The sequence below is a fragment of the Typopeltis vanoorti genome, chromosome 5 (assembly GCF_054136105.1).
Source record: "Typopeltis vanoorti isolate ZY-2024b chromosome 5, IOZ_Tvanoo_1.0, whole genome shotgun sequence".
NCBI classification, from domain to species: Eukaryota; Metazoa; Arthropoda; class Arachnida; order Uropygi; family Thelyphonidae; genus Typopeltis; species Typopeltis vanoorti.
The window spans coordinates 4,270,688-4,297,785 of NC_143553.1; the positions used below are offsets into that span (position 1 = coordinate 4,270,688).

The 27,098-nt window shown below is 35.8% G+C and overlaps 1 protein-coding gene across 4 annotated transcripts in view; it reads left to right on the forward strand.

Annotated features, from left to right (window-relative positions):
* The window catches only part of LOC150106194 (LIM domain-binding protein 2-like), a 607,136-nt gene that overhangs the window by 466,877 nt on the left and 113,161 nt on the right, over nt 1-27,098 (forward strand). For all 4 annotated transcript variants that reach the window (XR_016548352.1, XM_090393030.1, XM_090393031.1 and 1 more), the window contains one exon: nt 9,614-9,747. Coding sequence is in view for 3 of the 4 variants with exons in the window: in XM_090393030.1 (XP_090249156.1) it covers nt 9,614-9,747 (134 nt within the window). In the remaining variant the exon portion in view is untranslated. The remainder of the gene's footprint in view (nt 1-9,613; nt 9,748-27,098) is intronic.

A 27,098-nucleotide genomic window follows, 5' to 3' on the forward strand; every position in this document is an offset into this window, starting at 1 on the left:
TCACACATTCTTCAATTCTAGCATTGTCAATGTCCTTATTAATATTTTTGCTTTTAAGATGATTCTGCTATTGATGTCATCTGTTTACACCTGTCAGAATACTCACATCTTTAGTCTTTGATCAAATGTATTATTTCTAACTGAACTCTTAGATCCATAAGTTAAAAATTGGTTTGAACACCATCTTGTATACTGCTCATACTTTAGTGATTTGGTTAATTTTTCTCTTATTCAATATAAATTTATTCAAGTGGCTCCCCACCATAACATCTCAGCTTATATCATTGTCAGTTTCCATATTCATATTGCTATTTTTTTTTATAGACATTGTGCTTAAATAGCTGAAATAGTTTACTTGTACTATAGGTTTACCCATTTAGGTATTTACATTTTGGTATTTTTATTGCTAATCTTGATGACAAATTTAGTTACAGCTATTATTCAGTATAGTTAAAGAATCTTGGAGACTTGCACTGGATGTGTTTAGTAGTTCAAAATCATCTGCATGAAGGAATGAGCAAAGTTTGATATCTCTGAGTCTGATATCAGATGCCATGCTACTTTCTTTCATAATGCAATCCATGGAGATTTATCAATCTACCTAGATCTTGATTTTCTTCTAGGTCTTCTTCCTTCCATCTGGCATATCAAACACTTGTTTTGCCATCCTTCTCTCTATCTCTCTTCAGTTCTGTTTAAGTAACTGTAATACTTAAGATTAACTCTGTTCACACATTCTTGAATGCTAACGTTGTCAAGTTCCTTTTTAATATCTTCATTTTTAATATATTTTGGTATTGATGTCATCTGTTTAGATCCTTAATCTTTCTCAGAACTCTGATTTGTGATTGTCTGTGAAAATACTATGGTGGTGATCAGTGGTAAATGGTGTTCATGTAGATGATGAAGGTAGTTGCAGTTGGTGGAGAGTTGTAGAGTAGATACCTTTCCTCGATGAGTCTTTCGACTCCCTGGAGGTGTTACATAATAATAATAATATTTGTGGTTTCTAATCTTTAATCAAATGCTTTATTTTTAACCCAACTCTCAGTTGGGTTAAAAATTCTGTTGTGTATTTCCAAATTTAATTTGCCATCTTCACTAAACACTGCCTAAATAGCTGAAATATTTCACTTGTTCTATAGGTTATCCACTGAGAAGGGAACTGAAGTTTTCTTTGTTCCTGCTTATTTTTCATAGTTTTGGTCTTTTTATTGGTGATTTTCATGCCAAATTTGTTACAGCTCTTACTTAATTTAGCTAGAGAATCTTGATGACTTGCATTGGATGCATTGAGGAATGCAACGTTACATATAGCAAAGAGCTGAGTTTGATATCTCTGACTCGAATATCAGACTTAATCCCCCTTTATTCATAATGTGATACATATAGATGATTAATATGAGTAGAGACAGGGTGCACCTTTGTCTCACACCTGATTTTATATCAGACTACCTCCCTGTACTTTATTTAATTCTAACTGCTTACATACAATTTAAATATAGACTAAGTATTCCTTAATCTATATTTAAATGGATAATGTTCCTTTTGCTTAACAGCTTTTCCTCTGGCACCTTGTCATATTCTTTCTAGAGATCTATATTCCTTTGATTTCTTAGCTATGTATTGCCATAAAGTAAAAATCTGATCTTCATAGTGTTTATTTGGTCTTATTCCAGCTTGTTTTTCCTCCACAGTTTTTCTTAGCCTCTTCTGAAGTATGCTTATGTAAATTGCACCTGCAACTCAAAAGAAATTTCTCTGTATTTCTCACATTAGTTTTATTTCATTTTTTTTGATTTTTTTATTGAAACTATGACAGGTCTACTCCAGTCATCCAGAATGCCTTCTGAATTATGCAAGTGTAACAACTGTATACCTTTTATAACTCTGTAATTGAACGTTTTTGGTCAAATATTTTGATCAAGTTCAGTACTACCAGGGTTCAAAGTTTGCAGTGGCACTTCACTAATCATAGAATTTCCATACATCACACTTCATGCTGATCGATCAATTCCTTGCTCACCTTCATCCCTCACTTCTCTGACATTATCTCTCATTGCTCTCCCACAGTGAGGTGGAAGAAGAAAAGATAAGTTTCTATATAAATTTTAGGGTATTTATTTAAATTTAGAGTGAGTATTGTTTAGATTGGTCATTATTTCACGTGAAGAGTTTATATTTTGAGGATTTTAAAGTTTCATGTTTTGTTTTGGTATTTCTTGTCTATACTTGGTATTGTGTCTTTTAATAATGGTCACTGCAGTCACTCACTTATCTTGATATGTTATCACTCGCTTTCTACCATTTAAGAACAACATTGTTCACAGTATCCTAGATGATTTTGTAGCATGCAGTGCTTATGGAATGTTTGCATTCCAGCAATTCAAAATGTGACAGGTAAAAGATTGGAGAGTTCATGTCTGCAGAAAATGGTAAGAGCTAGTTGATATAAGTAACTGGTTTCAGTAGCGGTGCATCAGAAATGAATGAGTGCCAGTAGAGAGAGATAGAAGTAGATGATCAAGGGTGAGGAAGGTGAGTGTGACATGAATATGACATTAGGAAGTCTAACCAGTTTGGAAGATGATGATTGGTTGGTGAATGTCAAGTGAGGATAGGATGCTTAGAGAGAGATACTGAGAGAAGAACTGGAAGGTTTGAAAAATAAGTTGAGAAGTGTGAAGGAAGAGATTAGGAGACTGGGAAGCCTAACTGATGTGAAGCAATGAAGTGTAGGATTGAGAGAGAGAGAGAGAGAGAGACAATTATGCAAATGATAAAAGAAGAGAGAGAACTAGGGAAAGAGACAAAGGCAAGATAGTGCAGGAGCAAGGAATGGAGAGGTGAGAGGGAGGCAGATAGGTGAGAGAGCAAGGGGGGGGGGAAGTGTGTCAGAGGAGAGGTGAGTGATGTTGGTGAGCAAGGAATGGATGGATCAGTGAGAGGTGTGATGTATGGAGATTCAGTGGTTTGTGAAGTGTAAAATAGAATGCTAGAGGAGAAATTCCCTTGTAGAACAATAGAGAATGTGAATTTGCTGGTAAGGAAGCTAAAGCGTGGATGAGTGATGGTTAGTATGCATGACCTGAGAGATAGTATGTATCAGGTTGTGATATACCTGAGGCTGATGTTTGAGATTGTACAGCAGAAGCATGTGAGAAGAAAAATAGTAAGTATATTACTCATATATGATAAACAGATTTGAGGAGAAGAGCAGCAATAATGTATGAAACAATGACGATAATCTGTTGAAAGTGAGGTTTGGATTACGTGGATGCCTGGATATAGAAGAGAGCTGTATGCAAGTAAAGGACTGCATTTGAACATGTAGGATGGTGGATAGATTGTTGTTCCCTGGTCAGTGAGAATATTAGGATAAGGGAAACTACAGTTGCTAGGGTTATGGAAAAAATATAGAGCTAGAAGAGTGGAGAGCAGTTGTGTGAGGAATAAAAGAATCAGGCCAGGAAAATGATGACTAGTAAGGAAGACAAAAATGGAATACAAGAAGGGATTAGCCCCATGGTTCAAGAAAAATCTTGAGGAATTCTTTCATTATATGGCCTGCAGAAGGAGGAGGAGAAATGATTGAAGAATGACATTGTTGGATGAAAATCGGAGTTGAGTGACCGATGATGACATAGCAGAGATCATCACTTTAGTGTTGCATTTCATCATGGAAAAGTAGATTTTATTACTAAAGGGATGAGGAGGAATCAAAGTTAAGAAGTGCACAAAAATGTATTTCAGATACTAAGGACTGACAGTTCCATTGACTTGGATTTTCACTGAAAGTCTGGCTATGGGAAAAGTGCTTATGAATGGAAGGAGAGTAAGATTGTGCTATTGCATAAGGACAATAGTAGAATGGAGGTGTATCAGAATAGCAGTGGCAACTATAGACCAGTTTGTATTTCTTCTGAAGTTAATGTTTTAGAAAAATCAGTGAGAAACCTGAGACTAATGATTTTTGGGCAGATCAGGTAGTGTTATCTGCGAGAGTCAACACGGATGTTAGTAGGTGCCCTTGTTTTAGTAATCTGATTGCCTTTTATAATAAAATAACACGAGTGGCTGATGGGGAAAAGACATATACTACCATATTTTTTGGATTTTACAAAAGCATTTGAGAGGCTGCCATAGGATAAGCTGCTGATATTTGATTTACTGCATATGGGTTGAGATATTGGTTTAGTGAATTGGATTACAGATTAGTTTTTCTGATTCTACTTGAGATTTGCATACAAGACAGGTATCAAGGAAACAGAAGGTCACAAGTTCTGTTCCACATAGCTCAGCACTGTTACTTCTGTTGTTTGTCTAACCTTTACGTCAATGACTGTCAGTATTCAATTGTGATATTTAAATGTTTGCAGATGATGTGAGACTAGGAAGGGTTATTAACAATAGTGCTGAAGTGGTGACCCTTCGAGAGGAGTTGAATAAGCAGGACAGATGAATGAAAAATGTCAGTTTAATGCAACTAAATCAACCTGGCCCCATGAAAACACAGATGGATCTACAGTCATAAAATACATACTTAGTCCCACATTAAGAGGGCTCAACCCATCCTAAGGGACAGAACCAATACGAAAATAAATAAATAAATGCAACTAAATTGTAAGGTCTTGAAATTTGGAATCCACTGATAGGAGGCTACATACGGAACCCATACAAAATAAATAAATAAATGCAACTAAATTGTAAGTTCTTGATTGGAATCCACTGATGGGAGGCTACAAACTTTGTTACTATAACTATATTAGAGGAAGTAGAAGAGGCTAAGGATCTTGGGATGATGACTGATAGAAATTTGAAGGTTAGGGGACATATTGCAAATGTGCAGAAGGTAACCCAGAGGATTGCTGCAATACTGAGGACATTGACTGGCAGAGATAGAAGAGTGTGTAAAGCCCTGATCAGACCACATCTGAATTATTGTGTTCAGATCTGGTCACTGGAATTTGAAGGGAATAAATTAACCTTAGAAGAGGTGAAGAGGTGGATGACAAAAATGATATCAAGACTGTACAAAGTTAGTTACGAGGATAGACTGAGAGCATATGGAGTGCAGAGTTTGGTGGAAAGAAGACAAAGAAGTGGTATGATTGCAACATTTAAACTGTTGAGAGGTAGTTACAAGGTTACACTGGAGATATCTTTTTTATATAGAACAGGGAAGGAGCAAATACAAGGGGCCATCCCTGGAATATTTGAATGTAAGTGGTGAGCAATAGGGTATTAAGTGGCTTGTTTCATGGAGTAGTTGGACTGTGGCATACATTGTCTGATAGGGTGGTGAGAGTACAAACAGTGGATAAGTTTATGGAGTGATATAATAAATTTCATGTTGTCTAACACGAGCCTCCCATGATGAATCTTGTGACTCCATGGAATCCTGAACAATGATAATGATATTGTCTACTTCATTTGCCTTTCTGATTTCCTGCTTTTGTTAGCCATTTTCTGATTATGATTTCATGATTACATTCACTTGAATATTTTCTTTCACTGCATGTTTCATTTTACAGTCTTTCAAAGTATATTAATCTAGATATCCAGCATATCTTTATTTTGAGTTTTCAATGAAAACTGAGACTAAAGATATAGCCTTTCTACATTTTTAACTCTGATTTCCATATCATTAACTACTACTAAATATTCTTTTCTCTCACACCATCCAGCATGAAGTAAATTATCTTATTGACCCCTACTATCTCTTTTAAAACCTTACTCACTTGATTCTTCTCTTCACATACTGAAATTTCAATTCCTAATTTACATCCTTGATGGATTTGGTACCATTATCTCAGAAATTAAAAATTGTGTTTGTTTATATAAGTAAAGTGGATATTAGATCCAGCATTATTTCAAAGCCGAATGTATGAACTCTGGTCAACTTATGAAACTATGAAAGTTTCGTAAGTTGATCAGAGACCTTCACAGAATACACTCCCTGACATTCATGAGTTGCCTTAGTATGGACTACTTAGAATACATAGGTGCCAACCAAACATCTATATATCCACCTTTTATTAGTCCATTTTGATAAGGTTTCACTGACCTGATAGCTGTTTCTAACTGGTGTTTCTCCTCAGAGTTCAGGTAGGAATTCTTAAGAGAGTAATAACCACTTGATGTATATAATTTTGTATCACCAAAATGAAGCCTTTTGGCTCTCTATTTTACAAATTGTGTTTATTTATTTTGAAAAAAGGAAAGAAAACTGTACTGAAGTCTCTTCAGTGATAGCTAAAGAGATACAAATACCTTTTGGGGAGTGGGGGGGGGAGAGAGAGATACTTTTTAGTGATACAAATCATTTAAATGAAATCAATGCAGAAGTCATATTTTCCATAAACATTTCAGAGGAATAGTATATCACCATATTATTAAAATCTTTGGATAAGAGATAGTTGAGCAAGTTTTATCCTTTACTCAAACATGAATAAACAGAAGCTTGCAGTTGAAGTAATGAAGGTAGATACTGGCCTGTGTTGCAGCTTTCCCATAATGCATGGGAAATATGCTTCTGAAAGGAGGTTCTGTGCATTATGGGATACTAGAGCAGTTGATTATATTATATTATATTATATTATATTATGTGCACCTTCATGGAGTCCCAATGATTCATCACTGGAGGGCACTCTACAATCTGCCATCTATGCATTACATGATCTACTGCCCATTAATAGTATTTTTGTTTTAGAAAGTTTTTTACCTTGGGTATAATATATGTTAAAGGTACCAAGTTATTTTAAATATAAACCTGGTTTTTTTACTCCATTTCCCAAGTAAGCAAACAGACAAGTCAGTCAAGTTTGCACCTGCAAGTCTAGCTGACCCTGCACATAGTGCAAGTCCAAGGCAACTTGTGGTAAAGGTAGAATAAGCTCTGATCACTATTCTTAATATTTACCCTTAATGCAAAGCACATCTCATGGAGGAGATGTATGATGCTATGTATTAAAGGCAAGGGGCCACTACCCAGACCGGTTTCGACCTTTATTGAGGTCTCATCAATGGGAGCCAGGCTAAGAAATACTAAGTTTTAAGTAATACAGAGCTTATAAATATTTTACCAACACAAGTTACCATAAGGTGCTTTGACCTTATTAAATAAAAATCTCAGGATGAGAGATAGATGTAGAAAGTTTTTTACCTTGGATATAATATATGTTAAAGATACCAAGTTATTTTAAATTTAAACTTGGTTTTTTTACTCCCTTAACCAAGTAAGCAAACAGACAAGTCAGTCAAGTTTTATGCCTGCAAGTGTTGCAACTTAGCCTGACTCCCGCTGATGAGACCTCAATAAAGGTCGAAACCGGTCTGGGTAGTGGCCCCTTGCCTTTAATGCATAGCATCATACATCTCCTCTGGGAGATGTGCTTTGCATTAAGGGTAAATATTAAGAATAGTGATCAGAGCTTATTCTACCTTTACCACGAGTTGCCTTGGACTTGCACTACGTGCAGGGTCAGCTAGACTTGCAATACTTGCAGGCGCAAACTTGTCTGTTTGCTTACTTGGAAAATGGAGTAAAAAAACAGGTACCAAGTTATTTAAAATAACTTGGTATCTTTAACATATATTATACCCAAGGTAAAAGCACCTTATGGTAACTTGTGTTGGTAAAATATTTATAAGCTCTGTATTACTTAAAACTTAGTATTTCTTAGCCTGGCTCCCACTGATGAGACCTCAATAAAGGTCGAAACCGGTCTGGGTAGTGGCCCCTTGCCTTTAATGCATAGCATCATACATGTCCTCCAGGAGATGTGCTTTGCATTAAGGGTAAATATTAAGAATAGTGATCAGAGCTTATTCTACCTTTACCACAAGTTGCCTTGGACTTGCACTACGTGCAGGGTCAGCTAGACTTGCAACACTTGCAGGTGCAAACTTGACTGACTTGTCTGTTTGCTTATTTGGGAAATGGAGTAAAAAAACCAGGTTTATATTTAAAATAACTTGGTATCTTTAACATGTAATGTATTTTTGTTTGTTAATTGTGTGTATTTTCTATTTGATGTGGTGGCGTCTATATACAGGGTGTTTCAAAAAGAATGTCCCGATTTGAAAATTGTATATCTCTGTTTTTATTATTAATTTTCATTATTTGTTAAAAATAAAGACGATATTATACTGAAGATGGACTGAGTTCTTTCAGAGAGATTTGATTTTTAGATAATCAATAAATAACAATTTACTTATTTACACGTGTCTATATTATATCTCTGAATCACTGTTATCCTTTAAATGGTTTTAATCATTCGAAATTTTGTAAACTTCATCGGGGTGTAAGTAAAATAGTTTTCATGGTGCCTTACATTTCTTTGTTTCTATACATTAAATCATATTCTCTCCAGTGGTTATAACTACCAGCTCATAGATGAGGTTTGAAACACCTGCATCATTCATCCTTGATTTTCCCAAGGAGACATATTTATTAGTTTATTAGACATTTTTCTGTTCTCTACATCAAAAATTGATTAGAAAATCTCACTTGACTTATTTGTTCTGTAAAGGTATATAGATTTGCAGAACAAATAAGTCTGTTTGCAAGTTGTCATTTTTCCTGCACTCATAAGTGAGACAATGAATTAATAAAGTCTATCAGGTTCCTTGTTCTTTAAATTTTCATATTATAAAATGGGTATATCAGGAAATATACCCCTAGAAGAGCATGGAGCATCAAAATTGCATAAGATACCAGGAATATTATACAAATAGAGTTTTATTCATAATGCATAATGTTCTTCCAAGCACTGAGTTCGTTGGATTTGAACTTAATTCTTATACAAGAGAAAAGAAAGAAAGAAATCTGCAAAACTGATTTTTCAAATGAACTTAAGGTAATCTTACTAAATTCCTCTTCACACATGTAATTAATGAATTTTTTAATGCACTTAATTAACTACTATTGCATTTCTCGTATTCTAAATAGTATTGAGCTCTCCTCTAGCTTGGCAATAGACACACTTCATTGTTATTATTACATGACACCTCCAGGGAGTCCAAAGATTCATCGAGGGAGGGCACCTACTCTACAACTCACTGCCTCCATCACTATCCACCAACTACAATGAATCGGGATTCGGCCAACCAGGCTGGCATTGTTGTAATGTTTTACAACAATGCCAGCCTGAAAGCTCTATAGGTTATAACCAACCAGAATGACATAAAAAATGTCATTCTGTTTGGTTATAACCCATAGAGTTTTCATTGAAGACGGGCACAAAATAAGAACAACTTTTGTTCTGTGTGATTTGTTGTTGATGAGATAATGAGTTGTCTGCTGTGCAGTGTTATAAAGGATTCTTTATTCAGTGGTAGCTGATGTACTTTTTGCAAATGTAGATTTGCATAAATGACATTAAAGATTAATATTTCATGTAATGTTTAATAAAAATAGTGTAGCATTTTATTCTATAGTAAATACAATACTTAATGAGTTTTTGGATTCTAAATCTATGTATTTTTTTTAAAAATCTTTCGCATTTTAATTTATTTTGCTAAAAGATAAATCTGAATAGTTTTAAGTGGAAATTTTATCTTTATCAAATGCTATAACTTCTCTCCATATTCTTTACATGATCTTTCTTAGAAACTCAACGCCCACCCAGTAAAAGACGAAAAAGGAAATCTTCTGCTACAAATAGTGCTGGAAACAGTACCGGTTCTAGTGGAAAGAAGAAAAATGTTTCTCCAGGTCCACCTAATTTTTCTCTAGCTTCCCAGGTAAGAACAGTCCATAAAAGAACCTTTTTATGATTTCTATAAATACCCTTGCTATCATATTCAAATGGAATGTATGTTAAATCTACTTAGTTGCATAAGTATAGCATGTATGTTGTATATTTTAAGTGCATGATACAAGACCTGCATTACTACTTATAAAGGGACATATCACATGCATGCTCGCATGCACACACACACACACACACAGACATATATACACACACACACACACACACACACACACACACACACACACACACACACACACACACACACACACACACACACACACACACTCACTCTTAGGGAGCTCTGTCCCCTGACGCCTACAGCGCCCAACCCCCCGTGTGTTTCGGACTGGTAGGCCGGTTCTCCTTGAATTCCGATGACTCGAATTTTGAAGACTCGACACTCAGGGGAGTAGCCCCTGAGTTTCAAAACGTTTAAAATAACTTGACAAAAATGTTACAAAAAAATGTTACACAGAAACGTTACAGCCTACATCTGTTTCAAGCCAACGTCACATCTGTTTCCAATTTCAACTTATCATTTTATAGTATAGAGTAGATATACGATGTTAAAAGAAGTTAACAGAATTAGTCTCTTTTGTTGCATGCATTATATTTTAAAGCACACATTACATAGAAGATTTTTATATGAATCCATTACATAAAATTATCTATGGAAATTTCCTTCATAAAAGTGATATCATTATTGAATGTTTGATAATTTTTAATATTTTTTATCAATAACTTAATGTTGAGGCACATTTTATTATTAAAATTCTTATTTTTATTTTATATATATATATTTTTTTTCAATATTGTAAAAGCATACCCAAACTCTTCTTAGTAAGCACTGTTTTGTTTCTGAAAGAAAATGTTTCTTAAAGAAGATATGTAACTTTTGAAGCTTTAAAACTGTGAGTCATCTTGTGAGTCATACCATTCTGCCCAAAATCTAATTTCCATTTTACTATATTAAAATGAAATTGTATTCCTCTCTAAGTGACATTGTTGGCAATTAACATTGTGAACTAGTTTATGGAAGTTTATTCACTTGGCTGTGCTACTAACATAATAGCATAGCAAAGTGAAAAAACTTTCATAAACTTATCTCTAATCCAGAGAATTTTAATAATAGGGTGTGACACCCCTTTGGCAACTCGTATAAGTAAATATGACTTCTCCATTACTTCCACCTTGTATCACCACTTCTGGGTCTGTCTCCCACTGATGAGACCTCAAAAATGTTGAAATCAGCCTGGGTAGTTACCCCTTCCCTTAATGCATAGCATTATACATGTCCACAAGGAGATGTGCTTTGCAATATGGGATACTAAGGCTAGTGGTGAGAACTTATACCACCTTTACTATGAGTTGCCCCAGTCCTGAAAGTACTTCAGGCGCAAACTTTGTTTCCTTACACTTGTATAAGTGAGGGACCGTATACAGCATTGGGCAGATGAGGATAATGGTATCTTATAATGAGAGTCAACATGGATTTGTGAAAGGGTGCTCTTGTTTTAACAATATGCTAGCCTTTTATAATAAAGTTACAAGAGCAGTAGATGAGAGACAGGCATATACTGCCATTTTCTTGGACTTAGCGAAGGCATTTGACAGGATGCCACATGATAAGCTGATATTTAAGTTGCAGCACATGAGTCTGAATGTCAGGTTGGTCAACTGGATTCAGGGTTGGCTGTCCGATAGGTATCAGCGAGTTGTGTATGGTGGGACAGTTTCAAGGAGGCAGAGGGTTACAAGTGGGGTCCCACAGGGCTCAGTACTGGGACCTATATTGTTTAACCTTTATATCAATGACATTGTCCGTGGATTGCAAGGGGATATTCAGTCGTTTGTGGATGATGCAAAGCTGGGAAAGTTTATTAGTAATAGTGCAGATGTGGTAGCTCTTCAAGAGGATTTGAATAAGCTAGATAGATGGGCAAATGAATGGGGGTAATGGTTTAATGCAGCAAAATGTAAGGTCTTGAGGTTTGGGACACATCGATGGGACGCTGCATACTCTATGGGAGAAGTTAAACTGGCAGAAGTAGGGGAGACAAGAGATCTGGGGTTGATGATTGATAGAAACCTGAAATTTAGGGGACATATTGCAAAGGTGATGAAGGTAACACAGAGGATTGCTGCAATAATGAGAAGGACACTGACCTGCAGAGATAAAAGAATTATCATTCCATTGTATAAGTCTCTGATCAGACCACACTTAGACTTGGTCTAAGTGTGGTCTGATTTGGTCCCCAGGATTTGAAGGGGATAAATTAACTGTTGAAAGGGTACAGATAACAAAGATGGTTTCAGGACTGTACAATGTTAGTTACGAGGATCGGCTGAGGGAATGTGGACTGCAGAGTTTGGTGGATAGAAGAAGGAGAGGTGATACGATTGAGACTTTTAAACTTTTGCGAGGTGATTACAGGGTTGACACTGGGGAGTTCTTTCGCTTGGTTGAATAGCAAGAAGGAGGGATGACAAGGGGGCCATTCCTGGAACTTACGAAAGGAAACTGTGAACAAGAGGGTGAGGAGTGGTTTCTTTGCATGGAGGGTGGTTGAACCATGGAATGCATTGCCTGATAGAGTGGTGAGAGCGAGAACGGTCAATGAGTTTAAGGAGTGGTATGACAGACTTTGTGTTTCCTAGGAGGGAACTCCTACAATGAGTCTTGGTAGACACTGTTTCTTAGGAAGGACCGCCTGTGATGAGTGTTTTGACTCAATCGAGGCCTGAATAATAATAATAATAAAGGATAAAACGAAATGTATAATTAATTGTGAACTAGTTATACAATCTTATATAACTATTATGTAGGATGGCTATGATAATTTTTGGGAAAAAAGTATCATATGCCACCACTTTTCTTACATAATAGTTATGTAAGATTGTATAACACTAGTTCACAATTAATTATACATTTGGTTTTATCCTTTATTTCAACATTTCATCAACGAAGCACATTTCAGTATTATTTCAGTACATTTCAATAACTTATGATGTAATAATGGTGATTCTCCAAAGGAATGTTAGTATTTTAGAAGCAAATATTACAAATGACAGTTTAGAATGGTATATAGTTTTTGGTTTGAACAATTTTAGTGTGTAGTTTGTCATACATTTGGACTATAACTCAGCTCTTGGATATGCCTGCCAACATTTCTGCAGCTGTGGCCAATATCGCCTCTAAATTTGTATGGCTTGTAGTAAAGTCACTTTTACTATGTATGCCTTAATTCTTATGCATAATTTTTATATAGAGATTAAGACTGACCAGAAATTGATCTATTTCTATCCAAGCACCTGTTTGGGAAATGAACATCAACAGGTCACCACACATTTCTAAATTATTGGGTATAGAAGAGCATAATTTTCAATCATATATTAAAAAAAAGACCTACTATTTATAGTTTTCTCTACTAATAAAAATGAGTAGTTTCTGTTTGGAGGTATATATGCTGTTTATTTGGAGGAATTTCTTTCAGGATCTAGATATGTCACAAATACACGAAACCTCAATTTTACAGTAGTGCATGTTTATATTCTCTGAATGTGCAATGTTGCTTCACATAAAAATAAAATTTTCAGGAAATTGTTCTCTTGCTCTTCCATCTTTTCACAGTTATGATTTAGGGAATTCAAAAGGGACTTGTATATCAGTTTTAGTGATATTCTGAATGATCTATAACATATTCAGTAATCTCTCTCAATTATCCAGCTACAGCAAGAAAACAATTTTCTGGTTAGATAATTGAAGGGGTGAATAACTGAAAGTACAGTACACGGAGCTACCTAGAAGTGTCATTTGATACTTCTTCAATTAACCAACCCATTCAGGGATTGGTTAATTGAAGTTTCACTCATTTGAAAGTCAAATAATTGAGAGTGCATTGTATAACTTTCACTTTAATCTTTTTTTGGAAGTACTTTGTAAACAAACGGAATACCTAGATTCTCAGGCTTCCTGCAGACTTACATTTCTCAACATTGCCGATTTCTTTAAATCACTTATACCCTTAATTAGCATTATGATAGAACAATGAGATAAATTGGATTTCTTGACAAGTGTCCTTTGGGTATAATAGACCTGAGTTCAGTTCTCTTTGCTGAACTGAAGAACATTTCTTTAGAAATATAAGGACTCTTTCACCAAAAGTGAATTAGTGTTTACTAATCAGGACATAGTGTTTTGCCTCTTAAGCTGCTAACTCTTATTATTATTATTTTCCTGATCTCCATGGAGTCACAAGACTCATTATGGGAGGTTAACACTAGTCAACACAAAGTCTGTCATATTATTATTATTCAAGCCTCCATGGAGCAAAAGACTCATCGCAGGAGGTCTTTCCTAGGAAACACAGTCTATCATACCACTCCTTAAACTCATTGACCGTTCTCTCTCTCACCACTCTATCAGGCAATGCATTCCATGGCCACTTCTCACCCTCTTGCTCACAGTTTCCTTCTGTAACGTCCAGGGATGGCCCCTTGTCATCACTCCTTCCCACTGTTCAACCAAGCGAAAGAACTCCCCAGTGTTAACTCTATAACCTTAAACTCATCCACAGTCTGCACATTCACTGCCCTTCATGCATTGCATTCCATTCTCCTTCCACTCTTCATGCAAAAAACTTACTTCTCACCCTTTTACTTGCGACTTTCTTTTGCAACTTCCAGTGATGGCCTCTTGTCCTTGTTCCTTTCTCTCGTTCTACCATATGAAAAGTCTCCTCAGTGTTAATACAGTAAGAACTCCCTTCAACAGCTTAAATGTGTCGATCATATTCCCCCCTTTGTCTTCTATTCACAGAACTCTACAGTCCACATCATTCCCTAAATCTATCCTCATAATGATCATTGTAAAGTCCTGACATAATTTTTTATTCATCTTTGCACCCTCTCCAAGATTATTTCATCTCCTTATAATCCTGGTGACCAGATCTAAGTACAGAAATCCAGATGTGGTTTTATCAGAGTCGTATACAATGTATCCCACAATATATCTCGTAACCTTAGAATTCCCGTGTTTAGGATAGTACACCAAACCCCTTTCTAAAAATAATATCTGGCCATTTCTGTTAACTGGTGACCCCCTCCCTCTTCTTATAGACTCGCCTCCATCCATTGTCACACAGATAATTTATTTGCTCACCTATTCTCATTCTACCAGCACTTCCATGAATGCTGTTCACTAAAGTATCTGTTTCTTCCACTGTTCTCCTAATGCTATTGGTTAGTTATGTTACAAGAAAAAAGCTTTGGAATATTATTAAGGCAAGAGGATATCCTAGACTTATTATACAGACTATTCAAAGCTTATATTGAGGAACACAAATCATCAGATTTTGGCTCTAACTGTTGATCAAGAAGTAGAACAAGGGGTCACAGCGTATCCCCGTCTCTATTTAACATTTATTATTATCATTGTTATTTTTCTGGGCTCCATGAGTCCTAAAACTCATCATGGGTGGTCAACACTAGACAGTGCAAAGCCTCACATCACTCCTTAAAAACTCATCCACTCTTTGCACTTTTAGTACCCTCTCAGGCAGTGCATTCCATTTCATGCTCCTACCACTCTCCATGCTCCCACTTCTTACCGCCTTACTCACTACTTCCTTTTGCATCTTATAGGAATGTCCCCTTGTCCTTGTTCCTTCCTTGTTCTCTGTAATTTGCATGCATTCAGTCTATTCTTATAACTAACATTTATGATATCATTTTCATTATCCATTTCTACACTCACTCCCAAGTATTTTATTTCCTTTAAATCCTGGCAACTTGATCCAGATATGCGCTTATCAAAACTTTATACCACTCTTTTATCTTTTGTGGTCAATGTCTCCTCAGTATTGCAGCATTTCTCTGAGTTGTCTTCACATTCTTTATTATATGTCTTCTGGACTTCAAATTTCTGTCTAACATTCTCTATTTTTAAGGTTACATGGTGATCAGCACTCATATTTGTAAATTTAGGGACAAAAACACACGTTGAACAGATTATTTTATTAATTACTAATAAAATAAAACTTGATGTTTCGACCCCTATATCGAGGTCATCATCGGAAGAATACAACTGTATAAGGAACCAAGCTACGTGCTCATGCCCTGTATACAGGTAAACTAAATCTACGTAGTTAATAAATCCTTTTTCCTAGCCTGATCTCTAGTGATAAAAAAAATAAATAAATAAAAATAAAATAAAATAAAATAAATGAATTTAAAAAAAAATATATATATATAAATAAATACAACTACAATAAACTGCTAAAGTCCTCATGTATTAATATTCTTCTGGATAGTTCTGATTATTATAAAATGATTTCTTTCAGTTGCTGTTGAATGTTACAAACACTTCACCAGGTTGTGGGATTTTTCTAAGGCTAGTTTAGGTTGTTATACAGGTTGTAGATGGGTCCTCCACATTCTTGAAATGGTTAAGCCATCATTTTTGTTGAGATTTGGGTTGTGTTTGAGCATTTCACATGACTCTTTAATAATTTTCTCTCAAACCAGATTTTGGTGCGGTGTGGGGACTTGGTATTTTTCCAGTCAATTCTGTGGTATGTTTGGAGTGCGTGGTCAGAAAGGCCGGTTTTACCAAAATCAAGGTATTTAATGTGTCGTTTGTGTTCATCTTGTCTGATTGGGATAGTTCGCCCTGTTTCCCCCTATGTATGGTATGCTACATGCGCATTGTATTTTGTATACCCCTGGGTGTGCTAGGTGTGGAAGAGGATCTTTAGAAGAACTGAGTAGGTGTCTTAAATTATTTGGGGGTTTAAAGGTGGTTTTAATGTTGTATTTGCGAAGTGTTCTGTCTATTTTTTCAGAAAAACATAAGGAATGGCAGTAGCATTCTTGAAATCTTTTTTGTTCTTACTGGTATCTTTATGGAGGATCTTGTGAATAGTTTTTTTACTGTATCCATTTTTGATAAATGTTTGGTTGATGATCTTGTATTCCTGGTTTAGAGCCTGTTCATTAGAACAAATAGTTAGGGCTCTGTGTTTAAGGGTGCTTATGACACCTAGTTTTTGCATCAAGATCCCTTGCTTCTTCCATTTCTTCCAGTATAAATCCACTAAGTGAATAAAAAGCATTCCATCTGTGGATTTCAAAATTATTATTATTATTATAAAACTTTTATTATTATTAAAAAATTTCAAAACCTTACATTTAGTTGCATTAAACTTATATTCCCATTCATTTGCCAGCCTTTACCACTTATTCATATCTTCTTGAAGAGCCAGAACATTAGCACTATTACCCTTTCAAGCTTCACATCTCCTGTAAACAACTGAATATCTCCCTGTAGTCCTGTGCCAGCATCATTAACATAAAAATTGAGGTGATTTCTGCTCTAGGAGAGGAGAAATCACTGCTCTCCTAGAGCTGGAGATAATACTGAATGGTGATAATACTCTCTAGAAGATAATACTGAATGGTATGAGATTAATGGTGACTGATGGTAGGAGAAGACAGACTTTCCAAAACGTTGCCAGTCTAGGAAATGCCCATTCTTTAGAGGAAGCGGCCACTCTCATAACATAGCTGCAACCATGTCACCCTCCCATTCCAGGCATGGTCTCATAGAGTTGGTGGGTTGCTTCAAATTATCATTTGGCATGCCTTTATTTTGTGTGTGGGGGGGGGGGGAGATAAGTTGACCTGAACCCATTACAGAAGGTGTCATCCACTTCATGCTTCCAGTGAGCAAGGTAGTGATATTTCTCTAGTCAGTGATGTCTACCATATAGTAGGGCTAGTTGGCATTCTCAACTAGGAAGATATAATTTTTTAAGAACTCTTAAGTCAGAATTGGCTATACCATTAGAAGTTGATTGAATTTTAACAGTATAGATGTGAACACAGATTGATAAGAAAATAACTATTTATTGACTTAATTGCTAATATTTTGCTGATATTCTATCCAGCATCTTCAGAGCACACAAACAAAGTTTGTTACAGTAGTGAAACAACCATAATCCAGTATAACAGTGGGACTAGTAAGAGCAATTGTAGCGTGCAACACAAAGACCAAAGTCCTATTTAGGCGCCATCTAATTTGGGAAGAAAAAAAAAGAGAGACAAAGCAGGTGTTAATTTGGTTTTAGCCTTCTGTCTCCCAAATCTTTGGTAGATTTGGGAGACAGAAGCCATAAAACTATACAGCCATACTTGTTGAGGTTTGGAGTATGTTTCAAGGCTTCTGTTGAATCCAGGAACAACCTCTCTGACTTGTAATAGCTTCTGTGCAGCACTTTTGTTTTTTCCAATCAATCCTATGTGCAGGGGTATCCAAAGCATGGTCTGCTAGACCCAACTTGCCACAGTGAAAGTGCTAGATATATTTCTTGTGTTCACTGATGAGGTTTATATATGGGGATTATAGCCATTGGTCAGGAAGGTGTGACGTAGGTGAAAAAGTTCAGTAGTGAGAGCAGTGTCATTGAAACAAATTGCTCTAGCTCTATGGGTTAGTGTTTTTAGAATACCATATTGTTGAGATGGGTGATGGTGTGATTGTTTATGTGAATATTTCCCTATATGTGTAGGTTTTTCTATAAACTAAGATGATAAAGAACCTTCTGGAAGATGTGTGATTAGTGTGTCCAGGAAGGGCAGAGAGTCATTGGCTTCTGGTTCCATTGTAAAGTGGATTTTTTGGGTGCTGGCATATTTAAATGCACTAAAAGTGTATTCAACGTGCCTGGGTCATGTGGCCAAATAGCAAACATATCATCAACATAGCGTAGCCAGAGACTACGTTTGAAAGTGGCTGTATTGATAGCTAGTTTTTCCAGATGTTCTATGTAGAAGTTGGCTAAAGGGGGGGGGGGGGATCCCATAGCTGTCCCATCTAATTGTTTGTATATTTTCCCTTTCCATGTAAAATAACCTGCCTGTACTGTGAATTTAAATAATTGAAATATATCAGGGGGAAATTGTGAATTTAGTAAATTAAGGGTTTCAGTTAATGGTACATTCGTGAATAGTGAGGTGATCAAAACTCACCATTAAGTCTGAACTTTTTAAGGTATGGTTTTCTGAAATACTTTTTAGGTGGGTAGAATTTTTTACAAAAGAGGGAGAATTGTTTGTGAAAGTGGCTAGTAGTTAGGCTAAATGTTTAGCAAGTTCATATGTAGGACTGTTTATACTATATACAATAGGGTGTAAAGGAGTACCTTGTTTGTGAATTTTTGGAGCTCCGTATATCCTGGGTGTTTTAACGTGGAAGGGCTTGAGTTTGTTGACTCTTTCTTTAGGCCAGGAAGTGACTTTGCTCAATAATTTGCACACCTTATTCTTCTGTGAGTTGGTGGGATCCCGATCTATAATTGGGTATGTTGACTGGTCTTGGAGAAGTGCATGCATTTTGCTTTTATATTCTGTTGTACCACCACAGTTACATTTCCTTTGTCTGCTTTGGTTATGGTAATGTGATTATTATTGTGTAGGTCTTTTACAGCCATGATTTCTTTACATGGGATATTATTTTTGGGAGGATTAGGATGTTGGCCATGTCTAACTGAATATTATTGGCTATTGCTGGAGGCAGATTGTATATCCTGCATTCAATGGAAGCTATTATTTTGGCTTTTGGAACTTCTTTAGTTCCAAATGTGTCCCTGACTTAACGCACTCTTGGCTTCTTTGGTTAAGGTTACCGATGATAAGTTCACAATGACACCATCTTGTTATAATTGTGGTCGCTGTATAGCAATGCTTTGTTGGAAGATTAAAATATTAGATCACGTAGAGCATTGATGGAAGAATTTATTTTAGATAGTTCCTGGCGAGTAGCGTTTAACTGTTCCCATAATAGTGCTAAACTCGCTCGTTTATCAATACGTTGGGCTTTGGCTGAGTGAAACTTGTTCTTAATTTTTACACAATTTGGTATTAATAATAATAATATTATTATTAATAATTTAATAAAATAATATTATTATAATAAGAATAAAAAAAAATAAATTGGGTATATTAGCATATTGTTTTGCAAGCTGATATGTATGTAGGCATGTCATAACATCATAAAACAAGTCCAAAGTCATTGTGTTAATCATAGTGCTTTAGTGCATTAACACAAGTTTTTTTATTTTAGAGTGACCTGATATCATATATTAATGGGCAACATGTGTGCATCAAATTTTGCATTAAACTTGACAAAAAAAAATGTCATAGAACTTATCAAATGCTTAAAACAGCTTTCAGCGATAATGCCTTTAACTGCTCAAAGACATTTTGAGTGGTTCAAAAGATTTAAAGATGGTTGAAACATGATTGAAGATGATCCTTGCTCTGGACAACCATCAACATGTCACACCCACAGTTGAGTGGCTCGTGCCAAAAGGTCATCAACATTCAGTGAATTACCCATTAGAGGAAAGTCACTAGTTGTGTACCTCAGGGGGTGTGTTTTAGAACCATTGCTGTTTAACCTGTATGTTAATGGTATTGGGGAATATTTGGCAGACCTGAATATTCAAGTCTTCTTGTAAGATGTGGACTTACAAGAAGACTTGAATAGACTGAGTGAATGGGCATCCCCATGCTCATTCACTCAGTAAATGGAAAACATGGGATGTGGAATTTATTCTTGATGGGGATATATCATTGGAGGCTGAGGAAATCAGAGATCTTGAGATGATGGTGGATAGGGATCTAAAATTTAGAGGACATATTGCTAAAATTGTGAGGAGTACACAAATTCTGGCAATGATGTGACAGACACTGACTAGTAGAAGTAAGGATATTTTGTTTCCATTGTATAAGGCTCTGATTAGACTACATATAAGTTACTGTGCACAGATTTAGTCACCTGGTTTTCAAAAGGATGAAGAGATGTTAGAGAGGGTCCAGTGATCAAAATAGTTTCTGATCTCTGGAATGTTGAATATGAAGAAAGGTTGAGATGATGCAATTTGCAGAGTTTAGTGGATAGGAGGAAGAGTTAGTGATATGATAGAGACATACAAGTTGGTAAGGGGTTGTTATAGGATCAATGTTGAAGAGGTTTTTCATAAAATTGTGAGAGATCAGGGGAGAACTAGAGGTTATCACTGGAAGCGGTATAAGGAGAGTGTGAGTAGGGGAGTGAGAAGCAGGTTTTTTTGCATGGAGAGGTTCATGTGTATGACCTCCTAGATGAGTCTGTGACTCTATGTGGTCTTAGCATAATAATAATAATTACTGTTTGAGAGCTAGCCTATGAAACAAGAATCTCATGTGGATCCTGCTGCCAATTTCTGACAGAAAATTTAGAATTGAGGCAGATTACTGCAAAATTTGTGCCAAGACTTTGCATTTAGGAGTTCAGGGATTGTGTTACTCAGGATTCAAATTTCATCAGAAGCATCATCACATGTGACAAGGAGATATAGATTTATGGGTACACTTCAGAGTTGGTTTGGTCATCTCATTCTGCCAGCTCATTCAGCTCTTTCAACTTGGAAGTTTCTGGCTCAAAAGAGCATCGCAGTTGTACCTCACCTATCCTTTCACTGAATTTAGTCTCCTGTGAATTATTTTTATTCCTTAAGTTAAAATCTGTACTTAATGTGACAGAGCAACTTAAAGATATCTTTTTTAAATCTGGAGATGCTTCCAAAAGTGGGGAAAATGGTAGGAATATTCTATTGAGGCAGGAAAAGAATATTCCTACCATTTTCCCCAGCTTTTTTATATTTTAAATAGATTATATCCCAGAACCTTTTAAAGAGACCTTGTATTAGTAACAGACTGCAACTCACATGACATCCACAAGAAGAGTAGTTTGGTTCATGCCAAGCAATGAAATTTATCTACCACCTATAAAACATTCATAAATATTCATATTCACAGTGAGATTTGAAATGCGGTCAAGATTCAAATCCCACAGTGAATGTCATATAGTTGTAGATAAATTTCATTGCTTGGCATGAAACAACTCGTCATCTTATGTGTCATCTTATTAGAAACCTGAAATGACATGTAAAAGTTTTGTGTTTGGGTCTCTGGAATAGATTTCTCAGATTACCTAATGTCTAGTCATTCATGTTACTAATGCCACAATAGTTTACAACTTTTTATGGGTGTGTTAAGGGGAAAGAAAAATGTTATTCTATTTTTGGTTATTCTCAAAATGCACTGTTGTGTATATTTATCTTTTTTTATTCAGTATTCCTATTTTAATAGTTCTTAGGTCTATTAAAATAGTCCTAAACCTTATTTTATCTTACTTTAAGCAGTTTTGATCTACTTTGCTATGGATTTACATTTGCCTTCTAAACACATCTGATTTTTCAAAAATGTATCAGTCAACTAGTTTTGAAAAATATTACTGGAGAGTTAATTCATTTATAAATTATTAATCTCTATCGAGTAATTCATTATTTTCATAAATGTGGATAGTTAAATATTTTACATAAAAATCTCTCTAAAACCTCTCCCCATAATGGTACTGACTTTCTTCATTCTTTCTCTTTTTCTTTGCTTTTCTTCCCATGTTCTTCGCTATACTTCTCCTGAGTCTTTTTTACTATCCTTTCTTCCAGACCACCATCACTGGGATCCAACAACCTATTGCTGCTGCTGTGTTTGCCATGCAGGGCAAACATGGACATCCAGAAAGGAATGATCCTGGTAGTCTTTCACCACTCTAGTCTCTGCTTTGGCAAGACAGTGGTCCTGGATGGCCTAGCCAGGATCAGTTGGCTAGTGGGCTTGCCTGCAAGGGTCAGCAGTGTTGCAGTAAGTCTCCTACTCTGTGGTTTGGGGATGGGGCCAAAGGCTTTGCTGTGGTGCTGTTATGTTATGTGGTGCCAGGTTAGCCTTTATGTTCTATTCCTGAGCATAGACTTGCCAGTCAGTGGACATCCATGGGTGGCTCTGTGGCAGATGAGGAACTCTGCCAATGAAGAAAAGATCTCTTGAGCATGAATTCTATATTCTCAGATGTTTCAGGGGGTCCTAACCATATTGATACAATAAATACATCATTTGATAACAGAAGTAAGAAACAAAAGACATGTAATACCAGTATAAATGTACCAGTGTTTCTCATGATCCATGTAACAGGTGAAAAACCAATAGGGAAAATTGTTCGAGAAGATTTCCAAGGACTGGCAAAATCTCTCAAAGATTCAAGAAACTACATTCTAGTGATGTCCTTGTGGAAACATCTAGTCAGCAACACTCAGAAAAATTACTAAATGTTACATCAGTGGGTGGAATACCAATTATAGTCATCTCATAAAACACTGAACTCTTCTAGAGGAGTTATATCAGAATGGGATCTCCTTGATGTTCCAGATGAGTCAATGTTCAGAGCTTAAAGATCAAGGAGTGACAGGTATAATGTGCATCGTAGTATTATTATAAGGTATCTCCATAGAGTCTGGAGACTCATCATGAGAACAAAAAATGATACGTAAGAATGGTCACCTGGTTCCGAACAGAAGCATTGTCCTTACTTTTGGTAGACCCACATCTCCAATATCTGTAAAAGCAGGTTATCTCAGCTGTCCTGTTAGACTATACATCCCAAATTCACTGAGATGCTTTAAATGTCAGAAATATGGACATGCCCAAACTAACCTTCATGACTCTACCACCTATGCTGATGAGGTAGTAAATATCATGATAACAAATCTTGCTCTGCAAAGAAAGCTAAATTTGTCATCCAGCCTACTCCCATGCATGTCAGAAGTGGAAGGATGAAAAGGAACAGAAGGCTAAAACAACTGAATATATTATACCAGGACACAAAAAAAAAGGAAGTTAGCATCTCCACACTTGTCCTGAGATCTTCTTTTGCTGAAAAGATTATAGTTAAGTAAATGTCAACAGTAAGTCGAACTTGTATGTTGATGGTACTCTTTTCCATTGCAAAATTTAATGCTGAATCAGACAGTCAGGCACTTATCAATCAAGCAGTGAAGTATGTAACAGATTGTATTGTCCATGCAATAAGCTGCAATTCCAAAAATATTTCCATTTCCACTATCCAAAGCCTTAGTGGAACCTAGGGTGCCAAGCAGCCAAAAAAGATCAAGACAGAGCATGAGATATATTTCATAGATACCCTACCACATCAAGCTTAACAGCTTTTAAACATGCTCAGCGCAAAAATGTTATTTGAGATGTCAGTCAAAAACAATCTTGGATCCAATTTAAATAATTGATTAATCGAACAACCAGTGCAAAAATTGTATTGAATAAAATCCAGAAAATGAAAGGTAGATCTCAAACACACCACTTGTCCATCATGAAACACAATGGATGTTGTTGCTGATCCCAAACCTATTACAGACACTTTGGGGAAAAAATTTGCTATTATCTCAGCAACAGCTTCATATCCTTCTGAATTTTTAATGTTGAAAGGACAAGAGAAACAGTGGCTAAACTTTTCTACTAGTGGACTAGAAACATACAATCAACAATTCATTAAGGATGAGCTAAAAAGAGCTCTTTTATTGTCTGACCTCAGTGCAGTAGGTCCTGATGACATCCATTATGAGATGATAAAACATCTTTCGTCATCTTCAATGGATCCCTCTTCTCTTAATATACAACAGAATACTAATGGAGAAAGAGTTTTGGGTTCTTTGCATGAGTCAATTGTCCTTGCCATCTCTAAACCAGGAAAGGATCCAACACAAGCAAACAATTACGAACCTGTCTCTCTGACCTATTGTCTTTGTAAGATATTGGAGAGAATGGTTAATGCCAAACTTCTCTGGTATTAAGAAAGCCACAATCTTCTTCCAATATGCAATACAGCACTCATAGAAGAGACACATTTCTGAAACTAGAACATCTGGTTTCAGTGTTTTTTGACATGGAAAAACCTCATGATATAGCCTGGAGATAGACATATTAAAAGACTTCTGTAACCTGGGTCTCAGAGGGCACACCTTGTATTTATTAACTTTTTTGTCTAGCCAAGTTTTTCAAGCCCTCATGGGAAATATGCTGTCTTGGCCTTATAATCAAGAAGAGAGTGTTCCCCAAGGATCTGTCTTAAGTGTGACATTTAACTTGATTAATCAAACAACCAGTGCAAGAATTGTATTGGTTCAGTGATTGCAAAGTTAATGCAATCACTGAACAACAACTTCGTCTCACTGTCGGCAGTGCTCTATATGTTGATGATTTCACAATTTGCTGTCACTCTTGTAACATGAGGGTAATTGAAATACAACTTCAGCAAGCAATTGATCATGTCTCTCTATGGACTCTTAGTAATTGGTTCAGGTTTTCCTCTGAAAAAAGTGTCTGTGTTCACTTCTCTGAAAATGCACCTCTTCACTCAAATCCTGAGTTAAGAATGGAAAATCTATTCCAGTAGCAACAGAAGCCAAGATTTTAGGACCGACTTATCTTTGACAGAAAGCTTGCATTTCATGCACAATTTTCTCAGTTATAAAAAACGTGCAAGAGATGTGCGTGCAAGTGCAAAATGAATTTCCTTCGCTGAATGAAATCCTCTTTATCCTCTACTGAATGGGGGCAAGGATTGATCTTCATTGCTTTATTTGTATCGTGCATATACATTCAAAGCTGGATTATGGGTCTCAAGTCTATGATTCTGCAAGACAGAGTAGCCTGCGATAGTTGGATCCCATCCATCAGGATATACTGATAGCTATTGGTGTCTTTCACATATTGTCCACTCAGTGTTTATGTTGAAGCAAATGAACCAACTCTGTCGCTTAGATGAAAATAGCTGTCTCTGTCTCTTAACAGCTGTGCCTTAAAAATAATCTCTTCCAGAGCATCCTACTTGGGCTAATATCTTTTCTATATGTTGTGAAGCCTAATATCATACATGTCAGACTGCCATATATCCTTTTGGTATATGTGCTAAAGAGATTATGCAAGCTGTTTGCAAGTAGATGAATGATGAATGAGACTTCCTTAATTGACACAGTGAGAGGTTGTAGGATGGAGTATTAATCTGCCATTGAAGAATTCTGTTAAGTTTGATGCATGTAATGTTGTTTACATTCATGCCATACCAAAAGTGTATGATTTGTACAAGCTCATTGAGCTCTATACAGACCATCCCATCCCTTGTATACAAGACACAGTTTATAAAATCCAATCTAATAAACCAGTCTCTGTTATAGGAGGAAGCACTGACAAATAAATTTCATGAGATTAAGCCTAAAATGAAGTACTGGTAGTCTAGTCAATGCAGAAACAGAAGGGAGGAAGTTGTTCCTGCTAAGCTCTGAATAGGTCATGGTTATCTTATACATTCCTATTTATGACCCATGGATTATGACCCACCTGTGTGTAAACAGTGTAACACACACCTCTCCATTCGTTATGTTCTGGTGGAATGCCAACAGTTCATTCAAGAAAAGAATGAATTTTTTTACTAATCTGTCTGAGCCATATATCCTCAGCCAGATCTTATCTGATTGGATAAATTGAATGAAATTTCAACTTTTTAAAAATAATTAATTTATATAAAAAAAAAAAAACATTTGATTATACATTCTCTTTGTATGCAGTTACTAGTTTGATTTTTTTTTTTTTTCACATACTAAGTTATCTCTTTATTACTTGTTCATGACCTTAGTTGTCCTTGTGCCAATAAATCCCTAAATCAACCAACTCTCTGAAATTTATTTCTATTTGCAATTATTTTACATTTTAGTGATTAATGAATAATTATTGCTACTTAGAAAAGATAACACATTCACAAAAATTGAGGAATGGGTAGTGCCGGCTCTATGGGTCCTGGCGCCTCGATGCAAATTTAAGTTGAGTGCCCTTTACTTTTTTTAAAAATGTAGTTAAAATTTAAAAGTTAAAAACTCAAAACACATATATTTTTATGTAAAGTTGTGTACTTTGAAAAATGCATATATTAACAACACAGCAAAAATCGCAAAACATACAAAAATACACTTAGACTAGAATTACAGATACATAAGTTGCCGATTATTTGTGTATATATTTGCAATATTTTCAGTGGGTCTTAAGCTGTCACTATCCTGTATGATGTCCTTTAGAATTTGTATTTCATTCTATAATTTGGTGGTATAAATATCCTTTTCTTCAACATCAGTCAATGCAACTTGTAAATCATCATAGTGTTTTCTTAAACTGTCCTCATCCATATGAGCAATTTCCTTGAAACTGGATAAAAACTGAAATATATTAAAGTGACTTGTCAAGGGATTCAAACTTTTCAGCAAAAGAATTAATAATAGTCTCCACAATTGGAAGAAAAAATATAACTTTAAAGTTAGATTGCAGATCAACTGGTGCTTAGTCCGAACATTTATAACAGAACAATCTTTTCTTACGTCTGCATAATATACTGCTTTT